Source organism: Corvus cornix, chromosome 1 (assembly GCF_000738735.6).
Source record: "Corvus cornix cornix isolate S_Up_H32 chromosome 1, ASM73873v5, whole genome shotgun sequence".
NCBI lineage: Eukaryota > Metazoa > Chordata > Aves > Passeriformes > Corvidae > Corvus > Corvus cornix.
Window position 1 is genome coordinate 34,098,758 of NC_046332.1, and position 17,705 is coordinate 34,116,462.

Consider the following 17,705-nt stretch of genomic DNA (forward strand, 5'->3'; position numbering starts at 1 on the left):
TTATTATTTATTGCTGAAATGGACATTTTCATGTGTCCCATTACAATGAAGCATTTGTGCAGTCAGGTTTGATGTGGACTCTCACAGACCTTTCAGCAGAATTCTGTATGATTTTGTATCAACCAGTGAGGGGGTAGATGTTGTTCTTTCTACAATGCCTTCTCTCACAATAACTCACATTTGTTAATACCTTTTATCTTTAGACTGTCCCAGTGTGGTAGAGCATGATTCTTTTCATTTTAAGAGTGAGCAGCTGACTTGCAAAGAGTAAATAAGCTCATGCAGAAGAATTTTAGCAGAATTAAGGGACAAAACCTGGTGCCTGGTCTGCTGTGGTTTGGAATCTCCTCTCTTTGCTTTGCTTGGGCAACAGAAATGTGGTGAGTCGGTTCCACATGCAAGAAGACCTCTTCTTTGTCTCTGGCCCTAAGAATTGTAGGTGGTCCTGGATAAAGACTTGTTATCTACCCCTCATACTTAGTAGTAGAGCATCTTATATTGGAAGGAATAAAGTACATCCTTTTCCTTCGTATTTTTTGTAGTTTGCATTTTAGCAGGAAAACATTGCTTTGTTAAACCTGTGTCCAGCATTTAAAGTGTTCAGCATTGTTCTTAGCAACTTGCCTCTGAAGTGATTTAACTTCCCAAGTGATATTGAACTGTTGAACTGTAGTACCTTTTCCCAGGAGCTGTGAGGATCACAGCCTAGAAAAGCTGAGGACAGGGATAAAGAGCAAGAACTGAAATGAAAACTGGCAGAAGCCATTATCTGTTGCATTTGTTCTCCACATGTGGGTTCTTCTCTAAGAAGCATAAAAAGTCACTCAGGAGTCCCTGGAGAGGAGGGGCTGCTCAGCTGGAGCACGATCCAGCCAACAGCAGAACATGGCTGGAGACAGTGCCAGGTGGGAGTGGGGAGCTGCTGCTTTGCCAGAGGCTTGGGAGAGGGACCGAAGGCAGCCCAGCCTGTGAGATGACAGAGAATGGTGTGCATGGGCTGCACAGACTCTACTGCTGCTCAGGAATGTGCTACTGAGTGGGCTCAACCCACACAGGTACACGTGTGTCTGCCTGCAAGGAGATGCTGGCATGAGATTAGTTTATAGCTATCCTGATAGATCTTATCACTTGTGATTCCTTAATGTTCCATAATTCAGTGCAACCTGGCTTCTTTTGCATGAGGATTTTCTGGAGAGCTTGGACAATGGCAAGAGTTAGGTACATCCACCTTGAACCTTTAAATAATGCTGGGTCAAAGCAGTCTATGTGATTCACTGGTTCAGTGCCTGTAACTTGCAGTGTTTCTGCTTAAACTGACTTTTTAATTTTGCTCTTGGGGCTGATAAAGTGAAAGTGAGATTTAAGGAGGTCTTTGAAAGAAAAGACAGCTTGTCATCAGCCAGGAATAAAATAATGTTTAAGATGGGAGGATATATATTCCCATGCTTGTGCCTGCAACTGTTTTTTGGGGTTATTTTTGATTAGCAGGGAGGTGAACAACTCCTTATAGGCTGCTTGGCTTGCTTTTCCTAATAAAAAGATCATATGGAAAGTATGTATGTCAGTGGCCCTTGTGGGTGGGTGTATGGACATTTGCAGCCTTCCTGCTTCTCACTGGATCTAGACAGGAGAGCTGTGACTGGCATAGGACTGAGAGAGGGTGTGCCACATCTGCCTGGCTTTGGCCATGGCAAACCATGTGGCCACACCCCGGGTCAGAGATCTGGGGCTTCAGTCAGTGTGCAGATTGTCCGATTTCCTGTATGTTGGTTACCAAGTCACTTTGTGCCTTTGTTCATCCCCACCCGAAACAGAGATGAGTCCACCATCACTCGGGTTATGTATAAGTAACGAGAAAACAAATGTACTTAAATGCTGTGGGACGGGAGGCACACACACAGAGCTGTAATGTAAGTGTTTCCACACTGAATTCAGTTTTGTTCAGGATTATATTTGGCAAGTGCTTTGCAAGATGTACTGGTGACACACATAAGCACTGCTTGCAGTCTGTGGTTCCTCCTTTTTTTCTCTCCCCAAGGATAAATTTTGTAGTTTATGTTATTTCCCGTGGGAGTGCTTGCCATGCAAATGTATAACTGTGCTACATACACAGTGCTTTGATTTGATACGAGTCTGAGCAGCATAATGGCACATCAGAGGATTTTATACGCCATTTTGATTGTGATTTCTTAACACAGCAGGAAGAAATTTAGAAATTTCTATTAGAAAGGTGAGGCAGAAAGCAATTTGTGCTGAACCAGGGACAAATAGGGAATAAACTGGCATTTTTTCAAATTTTTATTTATTTTTTTAAGGCTGCTAATGGTTGTTATATTACTTCTGTGACTCACTGGAGTTTCCTATGCACCAGCAGAAACTAGAGCTGAAAATCAATTTTTAAAATCAAAATTAAGTACTGCAATTAGGTTTTTCTCCATTCCAAGACTTTGCAAATAAAAAAGGAAAAAAACTGTGTAAATTTAAAGCATAGTCTGTTATGCCACCATGCTGTAAAGTACTAGAATACATTCCCATGTGCAGGGATGTGCTGAGTCGCTGTGTCTAGCAGAGCACTTATTCCATTTCCATTTCCCGTCCTTCCACAGTTAATGCTCTATTTCAAGCAATTTTGTAGAACACCTCCTCATCCTCTCCTCTCTTGACCTGTTGCACCACAGGTGGCAGGTTGAGTGCCATCTACCCCATCAAATAATAGACGAGCAGAATAATAGCAGTGATAATTGCATGGCAGAGTGCAGGCACAGAATATTTGGGGCCTCGCACTTAAAAGGAGGTCCAGAGAAAAAAATGCCTGCATTTTATTTCTTTACTGCTTTGAAGTATTGTGACATTGTGTATGAAATTCTTCATGCCCTCTGCTAGGAGACAGCTCTGCCATGCATCAGGAAAGGTGACAGAGGAGATGTCTGCATGCAGTATCTTCTGTTTTAAGGGGAAATTAGACCTGGGGCAAACTCGTAATGTCACATCTGGGTTTCTGAAAGCATAATTTCTAAAGATAAATGATTTGGCACAAGAAATATTAAGGGAGTAGAAAAATTTAAATTGGAAGAGAAGAGTATGAACCTCTGTCATCCTTAATATGCAGCACTTCATTTTCACTTATTTTTTTTTCCATTTTTATCCCATCTCTTCCTTCATCTTCTGCTTCTTTTTTTCCTCCCTGTTCCCTTCTGTGCAACATTTCTTTGTCAGGATAAGTGACTGTTCTCAGAATCATTGCACTATTGCATTCTTGCCATTGACTTTGATGTTCCAAGGAATCATTTAGCTTTTAAGCAACTCAGATTTCATCTTTAAAACTCAGGACCAAAAGGTAGAATTTTAAAATTTTTATTGTAGAAAAAAAAACGTTACGAAATATCATAACTGGTAGAAATTACCATAATTAGAAATTTACATACTCTGTAGTGGTGGGACTGCACCTTGAATCCTGTGTTCACTTTCGGGCCCCTCACTACCAGAAGGACATTGAGGGGCTGGAGCATGTCCAGAGAAGGGCAGTGCAGCTGGGGAAGGGTCTGGAGAACAAATCTGATGAGTAGTGGCTGAGGGAGGTGAGGGTGCTTATCCTGGAACAAAGGAGGCTCAGGGGGGACCTTATCCCTCTCTACAACTGCCTGAAAGGAGGCTGCAGTGAGGTGGGGGTTGGGCTGTTCTCACAGGTAACAAGCAACAGGACAAGAGAAAATGGTCTCAAGTTTCATCAGGGGAGATTTTGTTGAATACTAGGAAAAAATCCTCATGGAAAGCCTTGTCAAGCATTGGAACAGGCTGTCCAGGGAAGTGGTTGAGTCACCATTCCTTAGGCATTTACAACATGTGTAGATGTGGTACTTATAGACGTGGCTACACATCGACAATCTTTCCAATCTCAGTGATTCTGTGATTCTATTCTATGATAATCCTTCACCTGTATTGTATCTGTAACAGACTGTGTTCTGCAATGGCCAAAAGAGAAGTCTGAGCGTGTTTTGGTGGTGCTGACTCTTACTTTTGGAAGAGTGCCCATGGGTTTTCTATAAAAATACTGTTTGTTGCATTCGGAGAAGGAACGTTAGTCCATTTGCTATTGTTTAGAGGGAAGAATAAAAAATCAGGTCCTTACAAAACCTTGGGTCTTCCATCTGCTTAAAGAATTGTGAGGTCTGAGTGCCTAAAATTTATATCTTCTGGACTGAATAGCAGACATTTAGATTCCTGTCTTTCCTAGTATTCTGGTCATTAAATAGTATGTCTTGGCATCATGTAGCTATGTAAGATAATTAGTTGTGCTGGGGATGGGAAATGGTTGCTTGTACAGTCAGCCAAATCAATATCTGTTCTTGCCTTGTGCTAATAAAAATAAAGCCAGCTACCTTAGATTCTCAGCAGCAGCTCTGTTCCTGTACCCACAGCTGTGGAATGTTAACAAATAAACCTTGGAGTAAAGTGATTGTTTTAGATCTTAAGTATTTCATCTTTAACTTGTTCCCTCTCCTGTCCATTTCACTGGAAACAGTTCTGCAAACCCTGAATACTAATCTTTCCATCTGTCTTCTCATTCTTACAAGGAGGGCATTATTTATGACTGAGCTGTATTTGTATTTTAAATGGCCCTGTCATCACGTTTTATGACTACTGTGTGTATATACTCAGACAGAGGTTGGAGAGAACCAGAACCTACAGCTCACATCTATCTTCACCACAGGTGTGTGAGCGGGAGGTTGACACCCCACGTGTGTGCTGTGAGAAGTTACCCCTTAACAAGGGAAAATTAATGCTCTGTCTAAAGCGAAGCCAGACTTCTTCCCGAGTGCTGCTTAAGTAAAGCAGCAACGTTAAAATTGAAAAAGGAGGCAAACTGTCAGAAATACTGGTGATACTCATTGCGTGCAAACAGTTGGCAAGGTGTTTGAGACATCCATCTGTTTCAGTACCGAGCATTAATTGCCATTGCTTGTGATGTTGGGGAGCCATGTCATAAAAACAATACAATTCAACAGCATAATTGCTCTGTGCTTATACCCATGTGCCCACTTGTGGTAAGACCAATTCTTCTCATAGAGGTAGAAGAATGACATTTAATGTATAGTTTGGATGTGGTTTGGTTTACCAAAAACCACCCACTCATTTGCAGAAAGAAAAAAATCTGTAAAATCTGCTCTTAACTGATTATCTCCTGTCTGTGATAATATTGTTGCTCAGTGACATGCATCTCTCTGTCCTTGTAATGTAGCACTTCAGTGAGCAAGCTAAAGTACATATTACTCCTGTGAGGAGACAGCAGCTGGGAGTTGCAATTCTTCTAAAGCAGCTCGGCTTGTAGCACTTCTGTAAAATGCAGCCTTCGTTATGGTTACAGTAAAATATTCATAATCATAAACTCCCTGGGTACCAGTAGAGCCCTAATAAAGCTGCTATTGGCAATGTATGGCAGAGTGCTGCATGATGGAGCTGTAAGGAAATGGCTTGCAGTCTGACCATTGCGATACTTGGGGGTTTGCATAGATCTGCAAATGCATGCGAACAGTTAAACTGTATTTCTGACTAGAATCAGGATTGGTTTTTGGCAAGATTTATTCTTCCTGATCTAACATTTTCAGTGGGTGGAGAAAATTACCTCCCTATTGCTTTGTCATTATTTCTTAAATGAACAATGTATTCTATTTTTTTTCTTCAAGTGGGATGAATTGTGCCTTTTTATTACCCCCTACTTTTCCTGAATAAGTAGTTCAGTAAAGCTGCTAATGTTGATGATAAAAGTCATAAAAATTGGATTTTATTGTTTAATGAATATTTCCTTCAATTTTCTCAGCTTCTGAATATACATAAGACTATATAAATAGTTGTTTGGGAGAATGTACCCTTTTTTTGTTGTAGTGCAATGATTTCAAATTATACTTATTCTCTTCATAAAAGCATGGGAGCAGAGTGGGAGAAGCGTTCTACTGTTTATGCATATACTATGGAAGATTTTTTTTTTCTTGTTCCTTTAACATTTATAGTGTTGGTTAAGCTGTGTAATGATGTTGCTTCTCCTTTTCTGCACCTTTTTTTTTTTTTTTCTATCCATGTTTCCTTACAATGGTATCCCAGCTAGAAACAAGGTCTCTGATTTCTTCCTAAATTTTTCAGGCCATCTTTCTTCCTTCTCTTATCTACCCTCCCCTCTATTTTAGGACAATGTCTTTCCACAAATCGGGTGAATAGTGAGAGGCTGCTACATGGCATAATAAAGGTTTTCTCACCTTGGAGAGTCTATCTTACTATCAGCCTAGAGTTCAGAGAGCTAAAGTGGTGTTATGGAAAGACAGCTCTTCTATAGCAATCGTATTCTAGATGAGACATGAATTTACTCCATGTTCTGGTCTTAAAACTTTCTGGCTGCCAGGATTAACTAAATATTTGAACTGGAAGTAGTTAGTAACTATTTTCTTCCCAGAAATATTACCAGTTACAAAATATTTTATCAGAAGGTTTTAGATGTCAGGGAAAAATCAACCATATACCTTGGAGTTACCTTGAAAAAAGCCCTCACTATCTAAGAATTTCAATTTAGTTAACCAACTTACCATTTTAAAAATTGTTGAAGAATTCTTTGAACTCCCAATAATCTTAACAGAATTGAGCAGTTTTTGCCTTCAGGCTCAAAGCTTGGGCAATGCCATCCAGCTACAGTAACTTGGTTGTTGTATCTAAGTTATAAGTGGGAGTGGAATATTTTACATTTTGATTTCGCGTACCCTGGAGAAAATAGTTTCAGCCATTCTCTGAAAATCCTGGGGCAGAAAAGGTGTTTCCCTGTCCCCAAGAGCCCTATACTAAGTTGCTCTGCCTGTATTTCCTTTGCCATGCATCAATTAATTTTGGTTTGCTCTTTACCACAGAATAGGAGAGCAGAAATTACTCCCACATGTGTGCATCCCAAATCCAATGCTGCACACAGGACAGCAGTGGCTCTCCTGCATGTTGGTATCTCCACACTTGTAGGTGGGAGGGCATTGGGCAGGACTTGTCTTACAAGTGCTATCAAATACAACACATAGCTGTAAACCCCATAATTTACAGCCTTGATACTGCATCTGACTGGGAGGAACATCTGGTTTGTCATATGTCTGGAGCCAAAAGAGTATGTTTCTGCTTATTGTTTAGCCATTATAACTGAAGAGAGGTGCAGGGGTTAAAGCTGAAGTGTGTGACAAAAGGAAAATAGTGCATTGCTGTTTCACTGCAAGAATAGGTGTTCAAAGGCACTTCCCAACTCCCAACAGAGAATAGCTTGCAATTAAAGGGAGAGGGAAAAGCATACTTAGGTAGGGCAGAAGTTTGGAATTTGGAAAAAAATCTATCAGGTTTCTGTTTCGTGAAGGCATTATCAAAGAAAAACAGAAGCCCTTGGTTGAGTCTTAAATCCTTCAGCAGAGCATGTGTGACATCAGCAAGTGAACTGAGCAGCTCTGATGCCTGTCTGTTGTGAACTGAAACTAGATACCAAAAATATCTCTGAATAGACTCCAGACCGCAAGAACAAAGTAAAATAAATTTTTCTTTCATATCATAATTGCCCTGAAACACATGAAACACCTGTTCCTTCACCTTAACAGTTAATACACATTTCTATTTTTGGCACTTTTGTACCCCTTTGCTTTCCTGCAGTGCTGTGTATCTCATTTTTGAACTGCTGCTGCTTCTGTTGCATGCTGGCAAATCGAAGAGAACCAAGGAGTTAAATTTCAGAACAGGAGAAGAGGAGGTGAGCTGTCTGCTACAGTAGTTTACTGCAGCTTCCTTTCATACTGACACATATGTAGTTTGTGGTGACAGTGCTAAAGAACTGCAGACAGGCACTTAGCAGACTGGATGTGAGCTGGATGCAAAGATGCCTCACCCTGGACTTCCTGCTGGCAGTATGTAAATACACCTGCAGACTGGCCACACTGGGTGGTTTGTTTTTTTTTTTTTCAGAAGGCAGCATGAGAGGACTTGACAAAGCAACAGCACAGTTAAGACCTTAACCAGCATTAGATCTGTATCTCAGTTGTGGGGGAAGTTGTTGGTTTTTTTTTTCCCCTGTGTGTGTGCTGCATATTCAGACTGAAATCTTCATCACTACAATGTTTGCTTCTATCTGGTATGCCAAGAAGCTGGGACGCAGGTTTGTGCATAACGCCAGGAAAGCAAAAGCAGAGAAGGTACGTTCCTAGTGGGAATATAAAGCCTTATGTCTCATGCAAGCTGCCTGCTGGCATCCTGTTGTGTGTCTGCTTAGCTTTTTAAAAATACCATGAAAAACGACCTATTGCTATTCCTGATTTCATGCAAGAATCCTTCAATATTTTGCATATTATTAAATACCGGGGAGAAGATCTTTTCAAAAGTCTTTACGTCCTCTTTTGATTGTTTTTCTCTCCAAGATAAACAGCTGTACATCTGGTATGTCTGTGTTAAGGGAGCACTCCAGTGAACTTGTTGCTGTGCTGCATTATTTTTCCTAGTACCATATTAGGCTCTTAAACAACCCCTGATTGTTTGCTGCTTGTATTTTTTTTTTTTTTCTAGTGTGGTACTAATGAGTATGGAATAACATGTTAAGCATTTATAATGTTTGGGAATTTTGTTTCATGGTACTTGTTGAAACTGTGCTGCAGCATGGATCCCTTTTATTTTAAAAAGATATAGGTATGTAAAAATGGTCAGTACTGTCTTTCAGTATTTTTCTGTCATAAAATTGAACTGTATTTAACCAGCTGTTTTCTGGAAGCCCCTGTAGGTTAAGAGTCTTCTGCCTTCTTTCTCCCTGAAAAAAACTTGAATAGTTTTAGAATTTGCAGTGATGATATTTAGGGGGTATCAAGGCAATTGTCTTTTCTTCTAAGCATAGAAAACATTTAGTTGGTTGACCTGCAATCCAATTTTGTCTACATTACCAGACAAACCATTTTCAAAATGGGACTAATCTCTCTGTTATAAACTCAGATTTAGATTGGGGGAAAAACTTCAATGTAATGTTATGAAGTTACCTCATTAGTCTGGTAATGATGGCTTCCTCTTTTCCTTGTTGTCTTTGATGTAGTCAAAGACTTTCTAAAGGGGCTGCTTTATTATGTCTTTAATACATCTTATGCTATGTAATACAGCCACCAATCCATTAAGCAACTATCATTGCCTGAATTCTTTTGTAACTGGAAAAGCCCTTCACCTAGAGAAAATTATTAGCAAAAATATATTATGTTTGTGGTTGAGGGGAGGATGGGGAGAGATTTGCTTTTTCTGCAAAATATTCCCAATGTTTAAAAAGGTGCTGTGTGGAAATTTTGAAACTTAAATATGCAAGTCATTGGGAAGTTACTTAAATAGCAGTGATTTATCTATTTCACATCATATACATGAGGGGGAAATGGAAATGCAGAGAGCTGTACATGGGACTGTCAAACTTTCTCTGTCATCAATCACATTTCCATAAAGAGAGCATCAGATAAATTCTCCTGCTGTTTGCATATAGCTATGGGAGGAAAAAAAGTTGCAGCCTGGATCTTCCTTAGTCCTGAGGGGCTCCCTCCAGAGGAATATTTGCTCTCAGGCTTCCTCCAAGATGACAGAGGCAGGATGAGTGGACACATTCCACTCCTGACACAGTGGGGCTCACCCAGCAGCTTTAAAAACAGATTTAGTGTGTGTTCCTTAAAGCATATATGATCATAGATTATTTCAGTAACCTTGAAAAATTTCATAGAGCAGTGCCAGAGTATTCCCTGAGAAAATATTTTCTTCTCTCTAGAGTCTTGTAACACCAACAAAAAGAATGCTTAAAAAAATTGCCTCTTTTCCTCTTTATTTTAATGTATTTTAAATATTTCTGTATAGATTTATTATAATGCTACTTGTTCATCCCTATAGGACTTTCAAAATAACCAAGACAACTTAGGTCCATGCTATTTAAGCTTTCAAGGTATATCTAACAGTTTTTAGGGAAAAGCTTTCTTGATATTACTTGAGCATGCTATTAGCATATTTACATGGGAATTTTATTTTTGCCAGCAGACAATAAGTATGCAATAAACATCTTGTAAAATGTTTACTTATTGACTTACATAAAAAATAAAATTTCTTTCTTGGATGTTTATTCCACAGTCAGGGCTCATTTACAATTTTTAATTTTTTTTGTCCTTCAAATCAAACTTTAGCAAATGCAGAAAATCCCATTCCTAGCAGGATGCTATTTCAATAAGTGCCATTGATGATTGGAAGCTGATCAACGCTGACATCTTCAGTATAGTACCTCGGTACCAAGAGAACACAGATAGAATATAAATCTATCAAAAAGTAAATTCAAAATAGCATTTAACTGCATGCCTTGTTTTGGTTTTGACCTTTTTTATGTAAGGGTTGAATAATCAAATTATTAAGCAGTTTCATTTTTTTTTTCCTTAGAAGAATAATTAGCTGTTTTTCTCCATGTGCATGATTTGAATAAGACATTGTTTTCTGAACGTGCTTTTGGAGGTAGTAACATTCAGCAGCATTTTCTAATACCATATGTGTGCAAAAAGATTTTCTTGCAGTAAAGATCTGGATAGTAGGAATCAGAAGACTATGGCTCCTTAACAGATTTTTCTGTCATGCTTTACTTCTTTACATGAGTACAAGTCAAGAATTTTTTAAGGGCTATTTCTAAGAAACAGAAATTTTGTATGAGCCTATTTGTTTTCTTAGGATGAGGAAGAAAACTGGGGGGGGAGGGGGAGGTGACATTAGAGAAGAGGGTTACAACATGGATTGTTGTGTGTGCACACACATTTGCACAACCTGGCAGTGCAGCTCCTTTGAATGTCAAAGCTTTGGGCCGGAATTGTGCAGAGAGAACGTGAACTTGGCTCTCCCAGTGTCTGTTTAGGGAAGCAGAGTTTCCAAGGTGTGAAGGGGCACACAAAGGCAAGGGGAAGGAAGGTGTCCCTGCCCAGGTCAGGGAGGTTGGAACTAGGTGATCTTTAAGTTCCCTTAAAACCCAAACCATTCCATGGTTCTGTGGTGACTAGGGCAGTCCTTGGTGGGAAGAGCTAAGCAGCATTGATGTGACAGCTTGGTGCTTCTGTGTGTGTGCTCTGCACTGCATGAGGGTGTCTGGTTGTGGCCATGTGGGTGAGCTTGCCCACAGTGTCTCCAGAGCTCCCCATCTTTTCCAAAGCTGGAGCTCCTCTCCCCATCCTTCCCAGATCACCCTACTTTCCCACTCATCTCCCCGTAGCTGAATATGGCAATCCCTGCTCCAGGGGAGCTGGCCTGCAAATTGCCTCTAAATGAATGGGGCTTGCATTTTCTTGGTACTATGTGACCTGCAGCACTGCAGCCAAGGCCTGGGGGCTCTCAGGAGCTGGAGAAGTGATCTTGAGCCCTGGGGAAAGGGAAAGGGGAAAGAGTATGAACAAGCAGCAGAGTTGGAGGAAGGAGGTGGGTTTGTTCTCACTGAGAGAGAGAACCCTGGGTAGTTGCTGGGTGTGCTTTCTTGTCTCCCTAACCAGCACCTGCTGTTGAGAGCAGCCCTGCTGCTCCTGCCCTACCTTTTCAGTTCTTGCTTCTTCTCCAGCCTTGGAGTTTGTGCTGAGATGGGCCAGACCCTGTGGAACGGCACTATCTCATTAACACCCACACACAACTTAAGAGCTTCAGTGTTCAAGGCCAGGCTGGATGGGGCTCTGAGCAACCTGGTCTAGTGGAAGGTTACCAGGCCATGGCAGAGGGGTTGGAATGAGATGACCTTTCAGGTCCTTTCCTACTCAAGCCACTTTAGGATTCTATGACTTGCTGGTATATGTCCTGGTAAATATTAGGCTCCTAAAAACCAGACATGAATTCTCACTGTTAAAATGTTATCTGGAGAGTAAAAGACATCTAGGAATAAAGGGATGCATGGCAGCCATAGGTGTCTTAAATAGTTCTTTCAAGTTGACTGGTGTGTACCAGAATTTTTATTTGAGTCATATTTTCATGATATATTTAAAACCCTTATTTTAATTCAGAACTAAAGCAAAATATTTTGAAAAACTTCAAATTTGGAAAGTTGAACTCTTTCTTTTTTTTTTTTTCCCAACCAGTCCTGGCTAAAACTTCTTGTAAGTAAAATGGGCTAATGCCTGTTAATTGCTCTTAATGTTCTCATTTTGCCATTTTCCCAAATCTTAAGCATATTTCTTTACTTTATTGTTTTGATTAGACTAGAAAATAAAATCTTTCCAGTATATATTGCACTTTTTATCTACAAATTCTATCTCAATCTGGTTGTCTTGGCTTGATTGCTAGCGTTACTCTTCCCTTCAAGTAGTGAGACATTTAGTGTACAGGGAATGCTGCCACTAATATTGCCTGAAAACAACTGAACTCCTTTCAAGCCATCTCTGGTCTTACCTTTTGCCTCAAAGTTGTTAAACTGCTTTGAGTTTGTCACATGAAAGGATTATTGTTATGAGAGTAAATGTGGTCACTTGAACCTTGGAACTAAAATAACTTAAGGCAAAGATTGATGTCTTGAATTTTTCTCATTAAACCACAATCAAGCAGAAATCAAGAGATGTTAACTGCATGTAGTTATGCTATAGAAATAAGTACTCTAAATGGTTGGAAGAGGTACAGAAAAGTAACTGAACAATTAATCATGTTGATCTGAGAGAATGAGCTAAAATGTGGAAATAGCTTGTGATAATGCTTCACTGTATTGATAGAATTTGGGTTTCAAGGGTCAGTATCAAAAGTGGGAAAAGACTTGCCGAAGTTATCACATAATTTAATTTTAAAAGGGGAAGTTCAGGACTGGTTTTTGTGCTAGTTCAGACTTGGAACATATTTCAACCATGAGACCCAAATTTTAAACACTGTAGAATTAGTTATGTGGGTGAGGTTTTAAATCTAAAGATAACAGTCACTTTAATAGGAGGTTTCTCCTTGTAGATTATTTTAGGGAGCAAAACAGCAGGGCCAATGTGAAGTGTTTAAATCAGTTGATTTTCACTATTCTGTAACAGTAAAATGTTGTTCAAATTCTTTTTCTAGTTTTTAGAAATCAAGTTACTGCTAAAGTGTTATCAGTTTTAAGAACTATGTCTTGTATTTGAAAATATTTAAGCTTTATGACATAAGGCATAGTTACCATTACAGTTTAACTCGTTTATTAGTTTAATGATTCAAGACAGAAGCAAATTAACTTTAAAAAATAGGTGTGTATGTAATGATAAAATGGAATGCAGTTTCTGGACTATAAATTGTAAATAAAAATAAAGATGACCCAGAAGTCCCATTCACAAACTGAGCAGTATAATTTTGAATGAGTAGTTTTGAAAGTATTGTAGTGCAGACTAGATAAGTAGCACATAGACCAACAAACAATTTTTCATTCTGTGTGCCTGGCTTTAGAGTTATTTTGGGTAAGTCAAGCATCCTTGGCTGTAAACCTACAATGAAATATTTGCAAAAGACCCAAAAAAATATGCTAAAAGAAGTTAACAGAACTGGGATGTGTAAGAAACAAAAAAACCCCCTGTCTATAAATGCAGGCGTATTTAATCATTTTTTCAAAAGCATCCTGGCAATAGCAACAATCAAGTCTCCATATCAAGATGACACTTGAATTCAGATTGTTCTCATATCTGTATTTTAGCATAGCTAATTGCAGGGTGGGCAGTTCTAGGATATGTATACTTGTTTCGTTTTTGCTTTGTTTACAAGTAGGTACCCAGCAATCTAATTTGAAAGAGATAAGAAGTTCACTTGAAGCAGCAATTATTCACGACATAGAATAGAAACTGTCATTAAGAAAGCATAAAACATAATAGCAGATAAACACATTTTTTCTTACATTGTTTTACATATTTATATAACTCCAAAGAAGAGAAACTCTTTTCTTCAGTGCATACCTTAGATTTCTTAAGAAGTGCTCTCTTTCAAGAGAGCTTTCAAAATCATTTGCAGTCCACTGGGGTTGTGATGAAGTGATAAAACTTGCAGGTCTAGTTATTGCCTTGGCTAAAGGTGAAATGACTGCTTTTCTAAGGGACATCTCATGTAGCTGCCACATGCTGTAAGGGCAATGGATAGTTTTATTTGTGTTTGGGCAATCAATGGCCCACGTTGTCCAGGTTCAATGGGATGACAAAAGTGTGTCACTTATTTGCAGAATTACCTGTTCGAACAGGTGCCAGAGTTATCTCAGTCCCCTGGAGGAATCTTTTCAAATGGACTTTCTAAGTGCTCTATTTTACAGTTTTATGGAGAAATCTTATCTTTTCACACATAACCATGTGAAGAAAAATATGCAAACGTTCCTATATCCAGAGCTCGCTGTGTCTTTTGCTTTAGCACAGCTCAGTTGGAATTCTAAGACATTTTCTCATATTGTGATTTAATCCAGAAAAATATAGCTACTCAAATTGGATTTTTTCCCTTTTTTTTCTTTGCATATTGTTATAATCCCACATGCACTAATATTAATATATAACAGCAGGGATAAGCTGCCTAAGTAGGGATTTATTTCAACTCACTACCACCTCACAATCACTATAGTAGTAATAATAAACAAATTCAACTAACCTTGAAAAAATGCAAGAATGATGTTTTAAAATAAGGTACTGATCAACAGTAAAATACTGATGTTATTCCCTTGAAATTCATAATTTCAGAGTAATCTTTTTTTTCAAATCTGTTTTATTTTTTTCATCTGTGAGGAGTTTTGTTCTTGCACCTGGCTAGGCCCAGCACCTATCTGCAGCAATTAGTGAACAGTAAGGAGCACTCCTGATTAAATTAGTTGGGGGTTTTATTTTTTTTTTTTTTAATTAAAGAAATACCTGTTAACTAGCTATGGATGAGGTCTTTGTAAGGTACAGAATATCTTCTCTCCTCTCCAGTCTAACCTAAGAGGGCTCTAACCTTAGCTGGCTGCCATACATTGGTGATGCCTCTTCCTTTCCCCCAGGCATTATTCTGGCATGCACTGCTCTGTGCATTTGTCTGTCAGGTACCACCCATAGGTGTCTGTATCATGGCACTGAAAACTGTTTTTTTCCTTTGCCATTCTAGCCAATGTTGTGATCATCTTAGAAACAGGTTAAGTAACTTTCCCAGTTATTTTTCATCTTGTGTGCTTCAAGACAGAACCGAGATAGACAGGAACATTCAGAAAACAACAGCCACACCGACGGCTGCCTTAATTGCTGTTCTGAGTGCTCAGTTGGGACTCAAATAGAATCAGATTGGACCTGCCTCTAATGAATAAGTGGGTTTATTATCATTGGTTACGAGCTAACCTGTTTTTTCAAAGAAAAGTTTTTCTCATTTTCTATTTTCTGCTTTCATTCAATAAATAATTTATCATTTCCCTCTCTTTTTTTTTTTCTATGTTTAACTACTGCATTTATATTTTGGTCTACATCGTCTATCAAGTGCTGTTAAATCCCACTGTGTAGCATTGTGAATATATTTAACTCGTAAGGCGCTCATTATTTTATTGGAATAGTTTTATTTCTTTGCGTTTATATACAGTCTTCAAGTATATTATGGAAATGGCTTGTGTGATGTGCAAGCATGATTTTTTTTTTTTTTGTCATTACTTGCCTCTGTCCTGCATATGCAATTCAAAACAGCACATAATAAATAGTTGTTTGATTTTGCATTCTGAACTGCATTTGGCATCACTTGCTGTGTTTGCAAATAGAGATCAGTTTGAAACACTGACAAGAAACAATCTGTCCTTTGGCATTAGAGTCTCTGGAGGAAACTGAGATGAAAATTGTGATACTGTTCCTAAGGTAGATTATCAAATTATTCTTTATGTGTTTTTAATATCTTATATGGGCCATTAGAGCTGGTACATATGTAACTTGCTCTCACTGGAAGGCAGCCTGCCAAAGTATGTGTGTGTAAAAAGCTTCAGTAAAATTTAGCATTATTGTCATATCATGCAATTCGCAAGACAGTTCGTTTTAAATGAGGCATATTTTTGTTATGGTGAAAAAAATTCTCTGCCATACACTACTTAAAATATTGGTGCACATCCTGGAAAGCTCGGTTATAGCTCGAATATATGTTAACAGCTTCAGATGAGCAATTGGAAACAATCAAGGGACTAGCTAGTGTGTGCAGTCTGAGAGGTGTAATCACCAGGAAGGAGGCCCCAATACCACATGAAGCACTCACAACATTTTCTGAAGTGTGAAGCTCTCTTTTTCACAGCAGCTTCCAGGTAAAGAGCAGAACAAGGTTCTGCACATTTCTACCGCTCCCACCACCCATCCTCCCTCCTTTCCAAGGCTGTTCAGAAGTGACATTGTTCAGACACAGAAAGTATGTGCAGGTACACAGCTGGCACCACTCTTAGCTCTTCTGAGACGGCCAGTGATGATACCAGCACTATGCTGAGTGCCTCACTGTGTTCTGTATTAACTACTGCAAGGCAATCACATGCCTTTTGTGAAGATCAACATTGCAATAACTTTGCCATTGTTAAACTGGGATTGGATTTGAAGAACAAACTTTGTATGAAAATTTCATTTCAATCCTAGAGCAAGATTTTTTCAATTTACTTCAGTCTGTCTTCCTTTAAGTGCTTCCATGTTTCATACAGCAATGTTTAAACTGAACATGGATTCAACAATACCAGTGATGTCACTCCTCTTACTTCTAAGAAGTTTACCTTACAAGTTACTTTGGGAAGCAAGGTCACATCATTAGGATGCTGCAGTGTGATGAGAGGCATGCTACCAAGTGTATACTTCTTTATTCTTCTTAGAGGCTTGAAGAGCTATAGCATGCAGTTTTGTAAATCTATGAAGTATTCTTTAGCCTTGAGACATAAGGAAGATGTAGAAAAATGTGTTTTACTTGTACTCTAAATATAATATTCTTTTCCTGTTAGCTGATGAATTATGTATACATAGATGTGGTTTTCTTAGCTAACAACTTTTTTTAAGATTTTAGGTGAATTATTTTTGACAAAACTGTCATGTACTCTTTTAAGGTAGCAAAATGTCAGGATATTCTATACTGTTAATAGAAACAACTTGACGGTTAAGAAATACCAATTTGTTGTTTTGAAAGTGATGTTCAAGATGAGGTGAAAGCGATCCTGTTGTTACCCTTTGGTTTCCAGACTGTACTTATAGCCTTATAATTTCTTGTTTTGGTGTAATACTCTATTCAGTGGACCTCCCTCCTGAAATGGAACATGCTGATATTGTTCTTAACTTTCTCCAGCCTACCTTGCTTTGTTTCTCCATTCTTTGCATCCACATAAGGGTAAAATCCATTCCTTACCTTCCTCTTCTGAAAGCTGAGTTATATGAATTAGACAATAGGAAGGAATAGTTTAAAAGAGAAGGAAAAAAAAATAGAGAGAACTCATTCTCCATATTGCTGCACATTAAGCAAATTCTGAAACAATCAGCTACATTTGTTGAATATCTGTTTTGAAAGCTTACCTTAATTAGACATGATGTGCATCAATGTTTGTTGTTCAGGTTCAACACCAGGAAGGATATATTCATCTTGAGATGGCTTTGCAAAAGCTCTGTGTGCAATTTCCGAAGGTGGAAATATAAACAAGTTGTTGTTTTTGGTTTTGCTTTTTTAAAAAATGAGTCTAGATGTATAAATACAAATGAACTTAAAATATTGTACCTGGGATGTATTGAAAATTGAATATGAAACAAAGAATTGCT

At 38.6% G+C, this 17,705-nt stretch overlaps 1 protein-coding gene across 23 annotated transcripts in view; it reads left to right on the plus strand.

The window, feature by feature from the left end:
* Window positions 1-17,705, plus strand: part of DLG2 (discs large MAGUK scaffold protein 2) — a 1,001,253-nt gene that overhangs the window by 500,097 nt on the left and 483,451 nt on the right. Inside the window, exon 1 of one of the 23 annotated variants that reach the window (XM_020584347.2) lies at window positions 7,818-8,195. The exons of 21 other annotated variants lie outside the window; for them this stretch is intronic. In XM_020584347.2, coding sequence (XP_020439936.1) covers window positions 8,118-8,195 — 78 coding nt within the window. In that variant the 5' untranslated portion in view covers window positions 7,818-8,117. Of the gene's footprint in view, window positions 1-7,817; window positions 8,196-17,705 lie in introns of those variants that run through there. One more of the 23 variants, XM_039562594.1, reaches the window with a different exon arrangement.